We start from the raw sequence: 20,124 nt of genomic DNA on the forward strand, positions 1-20,124 counted from the left end.
GCTCTCTCCCCTTCCTTTAACAGCAGACACTTCTTTCAGTCCCCTGAGATTTGTGCATGACATGAATGGAGCTGCACAGCTACAGCAATTCCTGAACAGTACAAGCACAGGCTTCTGCAACCCTGTTAGTTATGGTCAGCAGAATGTGGCTGAAGGGGTTAAGTGTCTGCTGTCTTCTAGCAGATCAACACAACACCATGATATTAATCTCAGTACTTCAGCCTCCCCCACATGCTTTCTCTGGACAAGCTCTGCCTGATACAACTACATCATTCAGTACAGTTCTTTGTACAGAAATATCTTCTCCAGCACCTTCTTTAGCCTAAGTGCTGCCTTCAGTCACTGTTATTAAAACAAACAAAAAACCCAAAGAAAAAGCCCCCACCAACAACCACCACCTCTTTGAAGATGTATCTCCCTGCAACACAAACACTTGCAAATGTTACAGGTAGGGATTAGGGGTTGCCAGTGCTGCTCTTCTCTTAAACCAGAGTCTCAGCCCACGGTATTTCAGACAGCTGACGCACGTCTTGGTGAAGGCAGCAGTTCTTGTCTCTCCTCTCAATCCAATTATAAACTCAGACTCATTTCCTGAGCTCTTGTGAGGGAGTACATCCACGCTCCAGCATATCCTACAACTAGACAAGCTGATACTACAGTAAAATACTTAACCCATTCATGTCAGACAAAATTCTCTATATTTGCACATATTCTCTACTGCCTTGCAAGGGTTTCAGCATTTAGAAGATTAGGCAGAAATCCCAGATTTATGACAAAGTTGTGTGTCTCAAACAGTGCTCAAAGCTCATGTTTGTCAGCTCCAACAGTAACAGGTGAAAAGCTTTCCGATCTACGGAAAAGGACCAGGCCAAAGGACAGAGTACCACCCCAGAACCAGTGATCAGAGTTTGCACTGACTTTGGAGAAGTCAGATCAAAACCTGCAAACACAGAAGAACATTTCCAAGTGAGATTAAGAGAGTCAAAACACTGTCAAGTAGATTTTAGAGGAATGTGTTTAGTTATTTCACTTCAGCCACTTATCCCAGTCATGCTGCCATTCTCCATAGACTCTGATCCCTCAGGCAAGAGACTGACCCTGTCAAAAATGTAAAGAAACAGTGCTGAGCTGCAGCTAGATGATAGCTGGAAAAGATTAGGAACACTGCAGTGCAGAAATGGGATTGTCTCAAGCAAAGTTTCAGTATGTAACCTTGCAATCTAATTAAATGTTTTACTTGAGTGACTCTGGAGTAAATTCCAGCCTCCCTCAGACGACAAGACTACTTTTCTGCACTCTTAAAGCAAACCTCCCTCTTTTAACACAGCATCCCAAAGCCTCCATTTCTGAAAAGCAGCTCCAGAAAAGTCCACCATCCCCAATCTATGTTACCAGGTCCCACCATGAAATTGACACTGAGGTTCTAAGAACAAAGCAAATTCAATTACACATTAGGCTGAATTACATATTATATATCTAAAATTAAAACCACCAAAAAAGCACCCTCTGTAGTCTTAGCAGTACCTTAATAATACCAACAAAATCTTCATTGCTTGTGGGACTCAGTAGCTCCCACCATATAATTCCCAAGTTGATGCCTGAATTTGATGTAGCACAGAAATTCCATCATTTACTATCAAGGGCAGAAGTACAGAAGCAACCAAGCAGCACACAATTTGATGCAAGCAACAAGAGTTTAGGGTAAGTACTTCACAAAATCCATTTTTGAAGATATTCAAAAGCCATCTGGACATGATCATCAAGGTGGACATAGATATATTAAAGACCAGTAGTCTTTAATATCTTTACTGATGACACAGATAATGGCATCAACTGCACATTCAGCAAGTTTGTAGATGATCCAAAGCTGCACTGTGCAGGTGACAGAACAGAAGGACAAGGCACCATCCAGAAGGACGTGGAGAAACTCAAGAAGTGTGCCCATGAGAACCTCATCAAGTTCAACAGCTGCAAGTGCAAGGTGCTGCACCTGAGTCAGGGCAATGCCAGATATAAGTACAGGCTGGGAGAAGTCCTTGAGAGCAGCCCTGCAGAGAAGGATTTGGGTGGATAAAAAGCTGGACATGAGCCACCAGTGTGTGCTTACAGCCCAGAGAGCCAAACACATCCTGGGCTGCATTGAAAGCAGAGTGACCAGCAGGTCAAAGGAGGTGATTCTTCACCTCTACACTGCCCTAGTGAGACACCACCTAGAGCACAGCAACCCAGCTCTGAAGTTCTCAGCAAAGAAGGGCATTGACCTGCTAAAGCTGATCCAGAGAAAGGTCACAAATACGATCTCTCTACAAAAGATCCTACAAGGACAGGCTGAGGAAGTTGGGGTTGTTCAGCCTGAAGAGGACTCCAGGGAGGCCTCATTGTGGCCTTCCAGCACCTAAAAGGGACTTGTAAAAGAGGAAGAACAACTTCTTACTTTGTAGGTAGATAGTGACAGGACAAGGGAGAACAGTGTCAAACTAAAAGAGGAGAAGTTTACATTAGACATCAGTAAGAAATTATTTTCTCAGAGGGTGGTCATACACTGGAACAGGTTGCTCAGAAGTGGTAGATGCCCCATCCCTGAAAGTGTTTGAGGCCAGGTTAGATGAGCCCTGAGCAACCTGATCTAGTTAGTGGGTGGCTGCCCCACCCTGCCCATGCCTGGGGGTTGAACTGATGAGCACTAAGGTCCCTTCCAACTCAAACCATTCTGTGATATGGTTCTGGTGGGCAACCAGCTCCAGGTGGCTCTGCCCTAACAGAGGGGTTGAACCTCTAGAGGTCCTTCCCACTTTAACAATCCTATGTTTAACACAATGGCTGTAACAAGTCACAGGCTGCTCCTCCAGATTCTCCAAGGATCCTCCAGGGACCTCCCTTCTCCAGGAACACAAGGGGTCCTGGCACCCTGCCTTAGGGCAGGTCTGTGGCCTACCCTTCATCCTGTGAAGTAGATTTACAAATACCTACCTGCTGACAGAATAAAGTTCCATTTTCTCCCACACTTTCTAAACTGAGATATAGACAGACTTCATGGGAGACTTTTCACTTCTTTACTTCTACCCAGTGCACAGGAGTATTATGACAGCTGACAAGCAAAGCAAAAGCATTTGCAGCAGTAGAGACTACTGGTTTCTCTTATGAGGCTGCAGGAAAAAGCTGAAAGATTCTGGGAGGGGAAAAAAGTCTCCTGTATTTTCAAAAAAGGGACAGGCTTACACTTCACTCACTAAATGAATGAGCAAGCAACTTTTTGGGCCTGACATGTGACTCCAGACACAGAAGCAGCTCTTGGCAAGTACAAAAGCCATCTACTTCCCCCTGACACCCCTTCTCCAGGAGGGAAGTGAATGTATGCTTCTGCAGCAGGAAGAGTTCACTTTTGTACAGAAAGAAAAAGTTGCAATAGACAAATAAACTACCCATGTCACTGAGCTAAAGCTGCCTTTCAGCAGGAGCCTCTCCTCCTTTTACCCTTTATCAATTGTACAGAGATCAAGGAAACTAGGCTCAAGCCTTTGAATTCCCTTCTCAGACTCCTCAATTTATTTTTCATCCATTCCAGTGCAGTTTCCTTTACTCCTCCAGTAACTCTCTCTACTGCATGCTCTCAGGTTCCCCAAGCAAAGCTCCTCAGCCCAGAAAAAAGCTGATACAAAAGCTTCCAAACACATGTCAGTTCACCTAGAGATGTCAGCTTGCCCTTCAGAAGCACTGGGAGAGTCACTTCTGCGCTTAGGACACAGTAATTTTTAGCACAAGCACACAAATCTCCCCAAAATAGTCAGAGCACACTAATCCTCACGTGAGCTTCCACAAAGGATGCACACATAACACCAAAAGGAGTGACATTTTCTAGAAGTACTGCTAATTTTACCACACACTAGTTACTGGTTGCATGGTTAAGGTGCACTCCTGCTGTAGCCTGGCATCTTATTCTGCTATCCATAATAAAGATCAGCTTTTTGCTTAGCAATAATGGCAAACCACCAGATTTTTTCCCTTCTCAGGACTTGACTAAGTAAGTTTACGATTTTGACTTGTACTGTCAAACAAGTGTAATTACATAAAACTTAAAGTACAATTTCTCAAAGGCAAGCAACTGCAAGTAGCAAGCTGTATAGAAATCCTATTAACATTTCTGCTCTTGGCTTATCTGAGAGCATAGCATGAAATATCTGTGAAACTGTAAAACTCTGCCTAGTCAGCAGCAAAGTGCACTAGTATGATAAATTCACAGACATTTAGCCCCAGAAATGTTTCAGCTCATAAGAACCTGCTCCTGATCCCCCTTCTTCAACCAGTCAATTCACACCTTTAGACCAGTAATGGGCTTTGCTACAAGCCCTTCAGAGAATCAGCCTGTTCACGAGGTACCTAAAAGCTGACAATGGACACTGAGTCAGTTACAGCTTATCCAAGCAGATAAGCCCATAATGAAGACAAGCCCTTATTATTCATCTACATTTCTCACACTGCAGAGTTTCAGTGCACCCTCCTAAACTTAAGGAAGTACAACCTAACAAAGCAGTGCTAATGGCACACCACCAGACTGCTGATATAGAGTACTTGTGCAGCAGATCACTATTACTGGGAATCTCTCACTTGAAAACCCAGAATAAGCTGTGTTGTTTTCCGTGCAGCATCAAACAAGACACATTACCTACTCCTTTATAGTCCAGCACTTTACCAGTCACCCATTCAACTGTGCAGTGCTTGAAGTGTCCTGTTCCAGAGGGAGTGTGCCTGCTGCTTGCCCCTACTGCTAAATTCCACATCCAGCTGGGAGGCACCAATTCCTACAGTGCTTCCAAACGGATTTGGAGCAATAGCTATCACTACTTAAAGGATCTTGGACACATCCTGCCAGGCTTGCAAATTGGACAAACTCAGGATGTGGGCTTGAATACTTCTGCACTGCTCTTAATCTCATTTAACAGATAAGAGAGAGAATCCTTCAGCTGTGCATGCAGCAACCAGCAGCAATTCACTAACAAACCAACTGCACTGACCAGCTTTTCTTTCTAATATAATGCAGATAATGCATCAACCTTTAGATTATTATGACCACTGAAGTTGCCATTATATTAATAAGTACTCTGAGATTTTATCCAATTGATATGTCCTTGACTGACTTTTAATGCTGCTTGAGCTGAGTAAATCCTGTTAAGAGACATTTGCCCCTACTTCAAGTCACACTAGGACAGTAAATTAAATGAAACTGTTAGCCTAGAGAGATACTGCTGTCACATAAATCAACAGGCAGTCATAAAACACTAATCACTCCAAAAGCTGAAGGTGGCAAAGCTAAGGGTCAAGCAAGTTTGTCCAGTGATGATTCCACAAAAAGACATAAAGCTTTAAAGGACTCCCAGGTCCTAGAAGACTTGAGCATACCTGCCTCCATCAGATCAGACTTTGGACATGAAATGCTACTTTTTGCTGCTGGGTGACATTACCAGGCAACCTGTATTTCCTTTTTAACAACCTGCACAGGTCCAGATAATGAAAGTACTAATCTCTCAAGATTTCCAAGCAATATTAATATATTTATGCACCATCCAGTTGTGTTCCAGCCTATTCCATACAAAGGGAAGTTTTCCTAAATATCAGCGTGCTTAGATAAGTGTCCAGCCTCCTCATTTATATTTCACAGCAAAGTAAGTAGAATGAGTTTAACCATTCATTTTACTGAAATATATGATAGTGGACAAAACTGGAAAGACCTATCTAATGCACAGAAAGTCAGGCAGGCAGTTTTCCTGATTCCAGTGCAGTTGATGTGATGAAAACTACAGGGGGAGGAAAGAAGTGCAAGTTTAAAGGAGAAAAGTTTGAAAGATATTGAGCTTCGTCACCAAAAGTAGACAGGAAATGAAAGAAAGGAAGGGGAGGAGGTGACTGGGGTTATTTTTAGTTTTATGTGGGTTTGGTTGTTTGTGGGTTTTTTATGTTGGGATTTGTGGTTGGGTATTTTTTTTTGGTAAAGAAAGAACACATCCACTGATTTTAGTAACCAGCTGCTCCAGAACTGCACTCTTCCACAAGTTGCCTCCTCCTGGTATTTGGCCTGAAACAGAACATCAGTGCAAACTCCAAGAACAAAGCTTTACACTGTTATGTGAAATCTAAGTTTAGCATCACTCCCTATTGCACAAGCTAATTCACGACACAGCTCATTTCACAACTGTAAATGTCAAGCAAAAAAAATACATATATTCATAGCCATTTGAGTACTGGTCATACCCTAGTTTAATGGATCCACTGTGTTTAAAAGATTACTCTGGTAAACTTTTCAAGCTTTATGGCTAAGGACTGCTCTAGCTGGTACCCAGGTTATTGTTACATCAGATTTGGCACATCACAGCTCGGCCATCAGCAAAAAAACCACTCAAAATAACTCAGAGCTTAAACAGCTATGAATATATACTGCTAGTCCTCAGTTGTCAATCCACAAGTGTGCCCTGCAGCAGGGAGCTGTGATACAGCATTATTACTAAGAAGCCATCACATCCCTCAGAAATGCTGTTGGGACCACCTTGCATGAAGGGCAACGAAGGCCTCTCCAGTAATATCACCTTGGAACAGGAAGACTAGAGAAGTTATTTTACTTTGCACTTGCTCTATCCTTAATTCATCAGTTTTCCCTTCTAAAAATATTAAAAAGTTTTCTCAGCTCCTCTTGACAAAACACAGAGGTCTTGCTTTGACTTTTGTATCCCTCTTCTCGTATTTTCACTTTCTCAGAAGTTACTTTTGAATAGGAAAACACTCTTCATTGGGGATGGGAGGGAAGTATGTTTTTGGGATTCACCAAGGTGAAGCTTGGTCTTGAATTGTAAATAAGAAACAGAAGCATACTAAAGACTTCATGTATCAGTGTGCTAACACAGAATGAAAGTCTGTACATTCATTCCAGTAAAGCTCTCCCTTTTGCCATTTATCCCAAAAACACTTCCTCACCACAGAGAAAGTACTCAGCACGTCACTCTGCTAATTCCGTTGACACAAGTTGTTTTCCTTCTTACACAATCTCCAGAAATCTGTCATGCCAAAAAACCTGCACAGTGACAGGCACAGAAGCCAATCGAAACCACTCAGCTTCAAAGCAGGAACTCCAACAGGTTTCACTTGCTACTGTTCAGAAAGGTGCAGAAACTAATTCTCCCTGCTCACCACTGCTCATGAACCATACTACTCATGTTCATCTGCAATTCACACACAAAGGCAGCAAAGCAAGATGCGCCAAATATCCTTTAAGGGTGGTGTAAATTTCCCAGTTAAAGATTTGGTCAGTATCTGTGTTTTACCATAGAATGGTTTGGGTTGGAAGGCAACTCCAGTTCCCCTGCTAGGGACATCTTAAACTAGATCAGGTTGCTCAGAGCCCCGTACAGTGTTTCCATTGGACCTTTCAAACATCCAGTGGACCACCAAAAACTTCCAATGTTTTGAGGAATCAAGCATCCACCACCTCTCTGGACAATCTGTTCCAGTGTTTCACCACCCTCATCATAAAAAATTTCTCTATATCTAGTCTGAAGCTACCCTCCCCTTCAGCTTAAAACAACTACCCCTTGTCCTATCACAACAGGTGCTGCTAAAAAGTCTGTTGCCATCTTTCTTATAAACCTCCTTCAACTACTGAAAGGCTGCAGTAAGATTTCCCTGGAGCCTTCTTTTCTCCAGGCTGAACAAGCTCATCTCTCTCAGCCTTTCCTCATATAATAGGTGTTCCACCCCTCCAATGATTTTTATGGCCCTCCTTTGAACTTGCTTCAACAGGTCCAAGTTTTTCCTGTTCTAGGGAGCACAGAACTGGACACAACACTCCAGGTGGGATCCCATGAGATCCAAGAAGAGGAACAGAATCCCCTCCCTTGACCAGCTGGCCACTGCTGCTTTTGATAAGGCCCAGGATGTGTTATGGCTTTCTGGGCTGCAAGTACACACTGTTGACTCATGTCCAGCTTTTCACACACCAGCACCAGCTCTCTCTGCAGGTGCTCTCAATCCCTTCATTCCCCTGCCTGCACTGATACCACAGGTTGCCATAACCCAGAATAATTTACAGGAACAAATTACACACCTAAGAGTGAGAACAACTTGCAGCTCAGAAGTTGGTGTTTTAAGCAATGCACCCAGAGGGGAGCATTAAGCAGAAGGCTCACCTACCATTGCAGCTGGGCTCTGAGAGCACCAACCACCTTCCCTGCAGCATTGATGGACTGTTAAAAACAAGTCCTCAAAACCATATTTGAACCTGAAGGATCCCCATACATACACCAGCAAAACCATGAAACTCCTGCTTCTTTACAGAAGCGCCTACTCTGTATTGTCCAACCAACCCAATCAGTGGGCAGTTAGTGCAGCCCAGCACACAGAGGCCACGTCCTGCAATACATGCAGCAACTCTCTGGGCCTTGTTATGTGCCTGGTGAGCAGCTGGCTTTTTCCTCCTTTGATATTAAACAAGTTTATATTGAATGTCAGCACTGCTGGAAATGAATAATCAAGACTGTATTTGCAGTAGACCAATTTCTGCAGAAAAAGTCAACTGTTGGAGACACCACAGTCCAAAACAAAATTCTTCTCCCTACACTAATCAGAGATTCCTCCAGAAAAACAAAAGCAACTAAGTTGACTGAGATTAACCTGAAGGGCAGGAAAGCAAAATTTGTTTGCATTTAAAAATCAAGACTATATTCAAAAAAGAGCACTGCACTATATTCAAATTCAGTCACTGCATTTCACTTTTCCCAAGAAGGATACTACTACCTGCTTAGTGTCTACACTAGTTCTGCTATATCAAGTTTTAACAAGTTCAATATACAAAGCTCAAGTAGCAGTTCATAAAGTACAGACAGGTGTCTCTGTTGTACCTCATCATTTACTAGAAGTGCACTAAGAAATTCAAATGTGTTTTAGGAAGGCTAGTATTTAAGATTGATTGCTCTAAACAGTTATTTAAATGGTAGCAGCAACTGTTTATTCCTTCATCAGAGTTTTCAGGCAAGGAAGTTTAGAGTGGGTATCTAAAACACACCTTTACTGCAGTTAAGGACTGCTTTATTGGAGAAAATAACAGCAATGTTATTTTCTTCCCCTCCTTCCAAATTATTGCACTTAAATCATATGACAGTAGCAGCCAGCTAGAAGTGCAGTAGATTTTTGGCAGTTAAACTACATAAACAACAATTTCCATGATTGACAGGATCCCCCCAACAAGCTTGGGGCTGAAGTCCTCACACACCCTGAACCAGGACGTGGTGGAAAAAGGTACTGTGCAGGGATCCAACCATGCCTGAGCCCTGGAAGAAGTAGAGAGCCAGACCCACAATGTGCTCAGTTCTTGTTCAACAAGAACATCAGGGATGAACACCTGCTTGGCCAACAGCAGTACAGCACCAGTTTGCCATTTCAGACAACAGGAAGCTGAGGTTGTGACCTTCTTCAGATGTCCAGAGAGTTCTCCTTGGGGTCCTCTGTGGGAACTTCTGTTCCCTGTTCCTTCAAGCGTCTCCAGAGGTGGTGACACACCACACCGCAATGCTCTGAACACAGCAGGTGGACCCATCCCTTTCTTGAGGGCCCATGACATACTTGGGATGCCAGAGCTGCACAGGGGCCCCTACATGGCATACTTGGGATACCAGAGCTGCACAGCACCTAGACAGTCTGCCCAGGCAACAGACAAAAAGGCTTCTCACAATTCAGGGCAGAAGAAGGTAAAACATACCTGCCATGCAGGCACCAGAGCAGTCTTAAGAGAAAGACAAGAAGTCATTTCAGGTCTTTCCTTTTACTCAAGAACAAACTCCCTGTTAAAAAAAAAAACAAACAGTTTTGGAACACAACACTTGCAAGTAGCTTGCTGAGGAGACGAAACAGAGCATGAATGGTGCTTTTATGAGCTCATAGCTCAAAGCAAAGCACATTGCAGTAAAACAGCCTGTTTTCCTGCTGCCAAGACAGTGACATCTGGCAAGAGGAAAGTCAATATTTAAATCAGGCTCCATTCCCACCCCATGCCTAGGCTGGTACTACTTCTGATGCTGAATGCACGTCAGCTGCTCAGCAAAGCCTCTTGAGGGACTGCCTGGTGCAGATTTTTGGTGCTATGGAAACAGCCTGCACAGCAGTGTGTGATCTGCTCACACACACCAAGCCTGTGTGTGTGCAGGCACAGAGCTAACCTCTGCAGCAGTAATCAAAGCAGCTCTCAGCAGTCAGCAGGGTAAAATCAGGGACTGATCTGGGGGCTTTCTGCTCTGCCTTCTCCTGCTTTTCAAGCCTCCACAGACGTAGAGATGTAGGCAAAACACTTTTGAGATGTGCTGAAGGGATTTCTCTTCTGTGTAACAGTACAGACACTAGAGAGAAAGGTGCACTCCAGCCAGTGGGAGCTGTGCTCATTTCATAACCCAGACCCTTCTTTTGAGTAGGAAGTGCTGGTTCCTACTTAAAGGACAGCTTCTTTAAAGATGCTTATAGGCAAGTCCTTGTACAGCCCCATTCCTGGGAACCTGTGTGAGGAAAAGCAAGGGACATCAAAACTCTGATGTACTCCTGCAGAGACTACAGGGTATCAGTAGGTGCAAGTTCAATGAAATGGTCTTCTTCAAAGGCAGCCTGTCCTGGCAGCAGCTGCAAATGTCCACCACTGTGTTATTCCCAGGGACTGGATTGCTGTAGAACAGCAATCAACATCAGACAGAGATGACTCGAGTAGAAGCATAAGGGGAGTTTCTTTCAAATTCTGCTATCCTGATCAAATTAATCAAGAGTTTCTAATGTCATGATATGATAAATATTTAGGAGAGAACAGACAAAGAGACATGAGTAAGATCACTTATTGCTCATCTTGGAATCCCTGCTAGTAGTTTAATTAAAATATTTTAGGCAAAAAGTAAACAATGCAAAAGAGACACAAGCAACATCCCCAATGCTCAGAACTGAAACACACAGCTTTGCCAGGCTAAGGAACAGTTAAAAAACATTACTTACAAAGCTTTGTTTTCAATCTTTTTGAGTTTTTTCTCATGAACCAACATCACTGCCATACATGGAGTCCAATCCTAGCGAAGCACAGAAGGAGCACCTGTCTGAAAACACCAACTCCAGCCCAAGTTGCCTCCCCTGGCACATCTTTTCATCTCTGTCTGCACTTCCCTCTAGCTGCTAGACAAGGGAAAGCTAAACAGGAAAAATACCTGTTCTTCTGCCTCTGCTTGCCTAACACACCACCCCCAGCAAGCTGCAGGTGCTCCCCAGCCTCTTTGTTACTCCACAGTACAACACAGGCATTGCTAGTGACAGGACATCAGCTTTGAGCCAAGCTTGCAAGGCCCCAGGACTAGAGACTTGTCAGGCTTGCTCTGTTTCTACCCTTCTTAATTTGCCTGTGGGTTTGTTTTTCTTGGTGTGTCTCAGAGTACAGACACAGAATGCGAGAATACAGGCATGGAACAAGTAAGGGAGCACAGAGTTGACAGTGGAAATCCCATGGCTGTAAGAAAGTCATCAGTCACCGGTGGAAATGTGCAGTTGGACAAAACTATTTTAGAGATAACAGAGAACAAAGGAATGATATCTAGTATATATAAAAGGCACTTTCTGTAATAGCTTTGGATGAAACACAGAGCTTGCAAAGCCATGAAAGAAACAGCAGATATGTAAAAAGCAAACATAACAGAAGGATTCTAGTGGATCCTACAGTGAGGAAGAAACCACCACCATCCTATTCCTCCCAGAAAAGGAGTCACAATATGACAACTTGCTCTAATACCCCTGCCACAACCAAAATGATACTAACAGTCTCAGAAGCCAGGGGAAGGATGAGTAAACCACCAAGAAAAAGGTGCAGAAACTAAGTTAGTACGTTAGCTTTATTATTACTAAGACTTCATCTGCATAATAGTCTTTTTCTAAACTAATTATTGAATTAGGCTGCTAAAATTTCAATCACACTAACAATAAACAGGCTTTCTTTCCATGTACACACACAAAAAGTGTGCTTACTCTTTACCTATGAAGTTTTTAAGCACAGTACACATTTGTTGTTCTTCTGGGAGGCTACAAGCAGGAGAAGGGCAGTTTAGAAGCCTGTCACTCCAAACCACATGTGTCAAAGCATGTCTTTAGACCTCAGTTCTGCAGAAAAGGGAGCATTCCAGGCTTGGCCAAGGCAGCATTTGCTGGGCCACTCCACTGTCAGTCAGCATCCAAGGACACTTACTGCTCTGCTCTCACACTCTGGAACAGAGAAGTCAGCTTGCGAAACAGGAAAGCTGCCTCTTTCAGTGACAGCATTCACACCACAGCAGTAGTGCTGGCTTCTCTCCAGATAGCATCAATCCACCCCTTTCTGCTCAGGAGCAACCAACAGCACAGTGAGCATTTTTCCACACACAAGCATTTGCTAGCAGCCAGTGCTTGCTGCTTCCCCTACCCCACCCAGGGACAAGTGGCTGCAGACTCCTGCAGCTGTACTTGAACTTGCACTAGCAGAAAATCCATACAGCCATCTACACCTCTGCCAGAAAGAAGTGTTTTCACAGCACAGCAAGGATACCCCAGACCAGTTAGCCTACTCATGGTATCATCCTGCCAAACAGCCAAAGCCACAGCTATATATTCTTTCACTTCTTAACTGGAGGCAGAGGAAAAGGAGGAAGACAAGTAAGAAGAAAAGGCAGGAGTGACACTGAACCTTCAGGAGAGATCCAGATTAGGAAGTTCTGCGTAGCTGAACTGTTACTGCAAGCCCAAAGAGAAGGCTTGCAGTAGAAAGCCTGTCCTCCAATACAAGGTTTTTGAGTGAAGGTTCCCAGTCACTCTGGCTAACACACCCAAATATGAGCAATTCTGAAGACACTCTCCACCTTTACAGGAGAGAAAGCTGTCCCTCTGGAGACTTAAATTGAAGCTGATACAGAGTGACTGTGTTGGCTGAACAAGAGCATTTCAATTTAGTGCTTAATCTCACTTAATGCTTGCTTTCCCTTTCAGTCACCCTTTGTTTGACATTTTTCTGCTCACTCACTGCAGGATATTAAAAGAACAAGGCTAAACACCTCCCTTCCTCCATATAGGAAATCTCAAATTAGAAGTGCCCATATTACAAAGACTCCAGTGAAGGCAACAGTGGGGCCATCATTCTCCTACCTGGAGCATCTTTAAAAAGCACAAAAACCCCACACCTATCAGGTGTCTGCTGCACAGGGCTCAGCAAACAAAACTGTTGCTCTCTCCTATTAAATTAAGAAGGAGGATTATTTTCTTTTGAAAATTGGTCAAGAAACATTGACTTTCAAAAACACTCCCTGCACTGTATCTGCTGCCATGGAAACATCACTTTTTGAAGAGATATAGCACATATCCTCTCTTACCTGCAGCAATGTCCAGCACCCTCAGGAATCAGCAATCCACAAACAGCTCACTGATTTTACCTGGCAAATCTAGGCCCTTGTTTTCCTACAAGACTTCTCTGTACTGGCTGAGGGACTTCCTGCCAATAAAAACTGGCAGAACATCTTCCTGTTAAAGGAGCAAACAGTTGTGAAGAAACAGGACAAAGCCTTTACAATACTCAGGAAGCCAAAGCAGTTTTTATGGATGTCCTTACCCAGTAGGGTCAGTGCATGGCAGAAAGCATCAGAAGCCCCAAGACCCACTTCCTTTATCACCCAGCTCCTCCTGGCACTATACTGACATCTGGCTCACAAAGCAGAAGTTGTTAGTCAAAGGCTGCTGTATCCAGCAGCTGTAGAAGACACGGGGAAAAAATGTACATACAAGATAGACAGAAGCATGAATAGAGATATGAATGACTTAAAAATGAATAGAGATAACATTCCCAAGGCTGAGTAGTGGAGTATGTGGTTACTGACAGCCCCTGCAGATGGAAGGGGCTGTGCTCTGCAGCCTCCAAGCACAGTTCATAGCAGCTCAACAGCACTCATGCCCAGGCCAGGAGAGGTGCTAACATATGGCAGTCAACTTTCAGCCATGAAAACCAGCTGTTCCCACTTCACCCACAAAACATCCAGATCAAGCAGAGCAAGGCACTTGTTCAGCCTCCACCAGCACATTCTTAAACCAAAGCCAAGTTGCAGTGCTTTATTTTAGGCCAGAAATGTCAGCCTGAGCCTCCAAGGCCTCCCATTGCTTTGGTGGGCATTCGCAGCGGGAGAAAGGGGGAACTCGTGGGCTGCTTCAAAGTGTGGGAAACTGGAATAAAAAGGAATTGCATCAGTTTCATGTTGGATTTTAAAAGCCCCAAGCAGTTACAGCTTGGCCTCATTGGAGGATCAAAGGATCCTTTGCTAAGCTTTCCCTGCACCAAAAGGGTGAGAGCAGATCTTATTCTGCCTGAGTGAAGGACTGTATTGACTGCTTGGGATAGCAGTCATTGTAGGGAATAGGGAAAAAGATCCATGTATACCACAAGCAACAGACTCTTTCCACAGTTGGAGCACTGGGCTGGCCCCTTCTCCATAACCTACTGAAGTGGGTGTGAGTATGAATGAAGAGCTCAAGTTACCCTGCAATGCTACAGCACTGCAGAGGGCAGGAACAGCTGACACTGCTCCAGCCTCCAGCTGCCCACCCAACAGCTGTGCATCAGCTGCTGCAGCGTCCCTCCAACACAGCACACTGATCCCCCACATTTCTGTACCTCATTCATGCACTGGCTGAGAGAGGAGGACAGCAATGCCATCAAATAACTATGTAATGCCACCTCACTGCATCAGGATCCTCAGCCTGAGTCAGAACAGGTTTTCCCCACCAATACAGTTTTTCTTGCAAAAGAAATGAAAGCCTGCTGCTGTTCAAGGGACCTACTCATGTAACTCTTCTGATATTTCTACTATCTTCAAGTCACTGTTACAGACACTCAGCTCAGTGAAATCATTCTTTCTTTGCAGTTCCCACAACAGCTGTCCACTTGTATTTACTTACAAGTGTTTGATTTCACAATTGCACATTAAGTAAAAAAAAAAAAAATCCTACCTACAGTACTGCAAGTACCTAGTGATAAGAAAACAAATAAAGCAGTAGGAAAAGGTGCAGCTTTGTCCAATAGGACAATGGGGGAAACCTTGTCCTACTGCCAGCAACAAGTTCTTTCTGCACAAAAAAGAATATTAAAGTCCATTTTGTCAGCCCCAAAAGTGCAAGTCAAGGCTACAGGAAAAGAAAGGCTTACATAGTCTCTCAAGAAATCACATGTAGTGTTTTGGGACTCCTTTTAAGTACCACAAAAGCCTGAAGATTTTGAAAGACACCAGATTACATAAGTGAAGTGTTGCTGAAGCATAAGAGGAACCCCTGAACACAAGACTGGAGATGGATCATCAGTTACCAGATAACTGTGCTGTGGTGCATGTGTTTGTGAGACTGCTCAGTGGCACAGTCTCCTCATTCAGAACACTGCTGCCACTGCAGGGGCAGCTTCATCCTTATTTTTCCACTGGTAAACTGTACCAGCACCAACAGTAACAGTGGCAAGTCAGAGAGAGACTCATTTTGCAAGGAAAATCAGGTGTGGTTGTGGTTTGGTTGTTTTGCTTTCTTTTGGTGGGGGAGAGTAGGGAGGAAGAGGGGACAACAGCATCTTTATGAAAGCACAACTGCAGTTATTAATCTATTCAGCAACTAAGTCCATACAGTGAATCAGATTTTTGTTCATGACAAGTTAAAGCAAAGCAACAGAACAAGGGACTCCTCATCTCAGGATAATACTATATCCATTTGGCTTGAGCTGACACTACTGCTTTGGTGCCTGTAATCACAGAGCAAGAGACTCTGAGTGCTTGGAGACCCACTTCCAGAGCTGTTGGAGTGCACTGAGAATCACATGGAGCCATCCAGCCAGTCCAAATATCCTTTCACTGAAAACAAAGACTTCAAGTGAAAAGTTGCTCATTGAATCTGATACTAGGCTAGGAACAACATTTCAAGTACTGCTACCAAACATGACTGCTCAAGAGAGAGACTTAAGCAAGGTTCAGCTGGAGCATTAGCCTTGTCTAATTTGGCTGCAGTCTTGACCATAACCTAGATTTTCTTCCTACCTCCTAATTAGCACTATCTGAGAAAGCTGTCACCATAACAACAGAGTGCAACCTCTGGCTCGCAATTTTAAACAAATCATTTCTGTTTGGGAGTGGTAATCCAGAATGTTTATGCAGGCACCAGAGACAGGACCTGATGGCCTGGACTTTAACCATATATGTTGGCTTTAGTGAGTAATAATATTGTATCATCAAGCAGTTTCCAATGTAAGCACTCCAGTTTGCCAAGAAAGGTGGTCTTTGACGTCTAATTGGCAGTGTATTAGAAGCCTTTAATTAACTGGCACAAGTGTGTTGACTATTCTAGATTTTCCCACCATACCTGCAGATCTCCATGAAGAGAAAACAGCATAACCACTCCAAAAAGAAGGCAGAGGAAGAAGGCATTGCACCATGTTTGCTCTGTAACAGTCCCTTACATCACACTAGGTACACTATTCTGACAAACATCCTGAGGTGTAATACCCTCTTTGTACAAAGCAATTTATAACAGAAATGAGTACAACAGCAAAACAAGCCTCTAGTAAGTGTCAGGACTGTCACCAAAGTTTTTCAGAAGATCATATTAATTTACCCTTCTTTCCCACCATTAGTTGTTTAAAACCATGCAGTTGCAATAAAGACCTCTGCCTTTTTTATAGGAGACCCTCAAGAGCTTTGAGATAACTACTGAAATCAGTTTTAATGCTCCTGCAGCTGGAATTAAAATTCTGAAGCAACTGACAGTTGTGCTATTTTCTGGCACAATTCTGTTAGTTGGTGCCCAAGAATAGGGTTTGGGGGCTGTTTTCTTTCCTTTTTTGGGGAAGTTTGGTGGGTTTTTGTTTGTTTTGTTTTTAATTTATACTTATATTGAAGACAGACACATCACTTCAAAATGGTTGAAGGAACCTGTCTGAGGTGATTCAGCCCCTCACCAGATAACCTTCTGCTCAGGCAGAGATAGCCTGACCTTTTCTGTAAATACAGAGAAACTCAGAAGGCATTGTTAATTGTACAAATGTACTACACAATCCCCGAAACACTTAACTGGGAGCAAATCAAGGCTGGCACCTGCTCAGCTGGCAGAGCACAGAGCTTGACCATGGCAGAGTATGGGGTACATTCCCAGCAGCTCCTGCACTTCCAACATCCCAGCTGCCACAAGTGCAGGCTTCCTGCTATCCCCAGCATGCCAAGCAGGAAAACCCTGAATGAAATCAGCCCAAGGGCACAGACACCGAGCTGGGCCAAGCAGCCCTGCCAGCTTACCGCGGGTAACTTAGTGACCCCAGCCTGCCCTACCTCGTCTAGAGGAGAGCAGCTGGCCTGCCGTTCAGTACCACACCATATAAAAGGCTCCAAATGATTCACGAATGGTATTACATTCATAAATGTAACACACCTCTGTGGGATAAGCCTATCAAGAGAACGTGCTTTGCTTGCATTCATGTCAGTTTCCATCAGGGCACCAACTATTGTCTTGGGCAAGCAGTCCCAAGGTTTTTGGGTTCCAATAAACCATGAAGTTTTAGGAAGGCAGGCAGGACACCAGTCTTCCCGGGCAAAATGCACACCAGTGAAGCACCACAGAGGCGCCGGCCCTGCTGCCGCTCAGCGGCCGAGGGACAGCTGCCCAAACAGCTGCCAGCTGTGGAGCAACCCCGGCTGGAGAGAATTAAAAGGGAACAAACCCTGCGCACAGCGCTGGTCAATCGAAAGTTGCACACTCGTATAATGGAAGAGCTTTACTTTTACTGCAGGGTGAAAGCAGAAAGTTTATTGTGCTCGCGAAGCGCCGCGGGAAGGCCGGGATGCGCTGCCCGTGCATCCGCGGCTGGGGGCGGCCGGCAGCCGCCCCGCGCTCCGCCGCCCGGCCCCGGTTCCGCATTTCCCGAGCCGACGGCCGGCACAGCCTTGCCCAGGCCGCGGGCAGCGCCCTCCGCACCGCCCCGGCCGCAGCGCTGCCCGGCCCGCCTGGGCTCGGCTGAGCAGGGCAGGTCCGGGCCGAGCAGCGAGGGCTGCGAGAGCCACCACGGACCCGCCGCGCCGGCAGCGCCCCACCCCCGCCCTACCTTGGTCCCTCGGGGGCTCCATGGCGGCCCCGCGCCCGTCCCGGTGCCCGTCGCGGCTGCCCCAGCCCGGCTCGGCTCGGCTCGACGCCCGCCCCCGCCTGGGTGGCAGCGGAGGCACCGCCCGTGCCCGCGGGGCGGGGCCCGCCCGTCACTCAGCGGCGCGGCCCGCCCAGGTGAGCGAGAGCCGCCCCGCCCGGCACAGGTGAGCCGCCCCGAGCCTGCCCCTGGTCAGACCCTCACCGGCTGTACCCTGGCTCCAGGGCAGCGCCTGGCTCTGCAGTGCTGCTGCACCTCGGCTTGTGCGGGCTGACACCGCGTGGCACCGGCTCGGTGCGGAGAGACACAACCAACCTGCTGCCCGCAGCTGGTGAGACGGGCAGGAGGAAGCTGCCACCGAAGAGACCCAGTTCACAGAATTAGTTAGGTTAGATAAGATCTGTGAGGCCACCGAGTCCAATCTATGACCAAACACCAGCTTGTCAACCAGACCATACACCAAGTGCCAAATCCAGTCTTTGCTTAAACACCTCCAGGGACGGTGACTCCATCACCTCCCTGAGCAGCCCATTCCCATGTGTAATCCCCCTTTCAGTGAGAGAGTTCTTCCTAATGTCCAACCTAAACCACCCTGAGCTTAAGACTGTCTCATCTTGTCCTGCTGCTGATTGCCTGGCACAAGAGGCAGATTTCCACCTGGCCACAAACTACTTTCAGGTGGTCATAGAGAGTGATCAAATCACCCCTGAGCCTCCCTTTCTCCAGGCTAAACAACCCCAGCTTCCTCAGCCATTCCTCACAAGACTTGTGCTCCAGACCCTTCTCCAGCTTTTGTCCTTCCCTGGACATGCCCCAGCACCTTTGTGTGGCTGTGGAATCTTCCTCCTGGTTGTATATCAAAATATGCCCACCCACACAAATTGTTGCATTACAGAAGTTAAACTGTGATTTTATTCTCACTTTAGAGATTGCCCTGCAAGACTCACTAGCATTTACACTAGGCAAGCTAATAGCTGTGGCTGCCTTAAAGAGACTTCAGCAGCTGAAGAGAAAACCAACAACTGCTCCAGCTGCAATCCTAGCTTTTTCTACTGCAATCACAGCTCTTTCTATTAAAATATCATTAAGTGCAGAGTTTTCATTATGCATTTTGACCAGCAGGCTGCCTTACTGAGAATATTAAGCTACCAAATAGATCTTTGCTTCACCCTTTTCAAATCCCTGGCCTTGACATCTATGGATTTGATTGTTTTAAAAGATCAATGTTTGTGCAGAATGAGCAGCAAGGCCTCCATGGCAGGGCTGTGTGAATAGCCAAATTGTCCCCAGCGTTCAGCATGCACAGTCACATGCTAAAGCAGAGCACAATAGAGAGTCATGAGGTGCCAACTCAGAATGTCCTTGCTTGGATAACAAACAGCAGCAGCAAATCCAGGTAGTTTTCGATCCACAAGGCAGCTGAGGAATGTGAGCTTTTCCTAGGGAAAAGGAAAGCATGTTTATATTCTAGGATATGCATAGTTGCAGCAGGAGGTTGTTAGAGTGATGCTGTGAAAATAGGGAGTCATTCAGAATGTACCCTGCATGTTTATATTTTTTCCCAGATATATGACTCAACACAAATTCATCCCACATATCTCAGATATGTTTTATGGCAGTTTCAAAAAATAAATTCAAATAGATATTTGAGAGACTACATCTGCTTCTATTAAAAACAAAACAAAACAAAACAAAACAAAAAACCCCAGATGTTTTTCCCCTACAGTACTCCACTTGAAGTCCTAAGCTTTCCCACTGACCAGCTGATATGTGATACATTATCTGTAATCACAATGGAAGAATATCAGTACAAATAAAATTTGCCCTCCTTTGCAGGGACTTTCACTATCAGCAGGCTTGGCAGCTCTGAAATGCCTATGAAGAACCAACTTGCAGAGCAGTGAAGCTGTCAGCATCTCACTGCCTCTTGTAGGGGAAGGGACATTTCATTAGCA

The 20,124-nt window shown here is 45.1% G+C and overlaps 1 protein-coding gene across 2 annotated transcripts in view; it reads right to left on the reverse strand.

Annotated features, from left to right (window-relative positions):
• Window positions 1-18,289, reverse strand: part of TPD52 (tumor protein D52) — a 40,292-nt gene extending 22,003 nt beyond the window's left edge. Inside the window, exons 1-2 of one of the 2 annotated variants that reach the window (XM_071421328.1) lie at window positions 18,134-18,276; window positions 9,740-9,821 (exon numbers count right to left, since the gene is read on the reverse strand). In XM_071421328.1, coding sequence (XP_071277429.1) covers window positions 9,740-9,746 — 7 coding nt within the window. In that variant the 5' untranslated portion in view covers window positions 9,747-9,821; window positions 18,134-18,276. Of the gene's footprint in view, window positions 1-9,739; window positions 9,822-18,133 lie in introns of both variants that reach the window. The other variant, XM_071421327.1, reaches the window with a different exon arrangement.
• Between the last annotated feature and the right edge of the window lie 1,835 nt (window positions 18,290-20,124).

This window comes from Agelaius tricolor, unplaced genomic scaffold (assembly GCF_023055355.1).
Source record: "Agelaius tricolor isolate 1412-34295 unplaced genomic scaffold, bAgeTri1.0.p SCAF_2, whole genome shotgun sequence".
In the NCBI taxonomy this organism is placed as follows: domain Eukaryota; kingdom Metazoa; phylum Chordata; class Aves; order Passeriformes; family Icteridae; genus Agelaius; species Agelaius tricolor.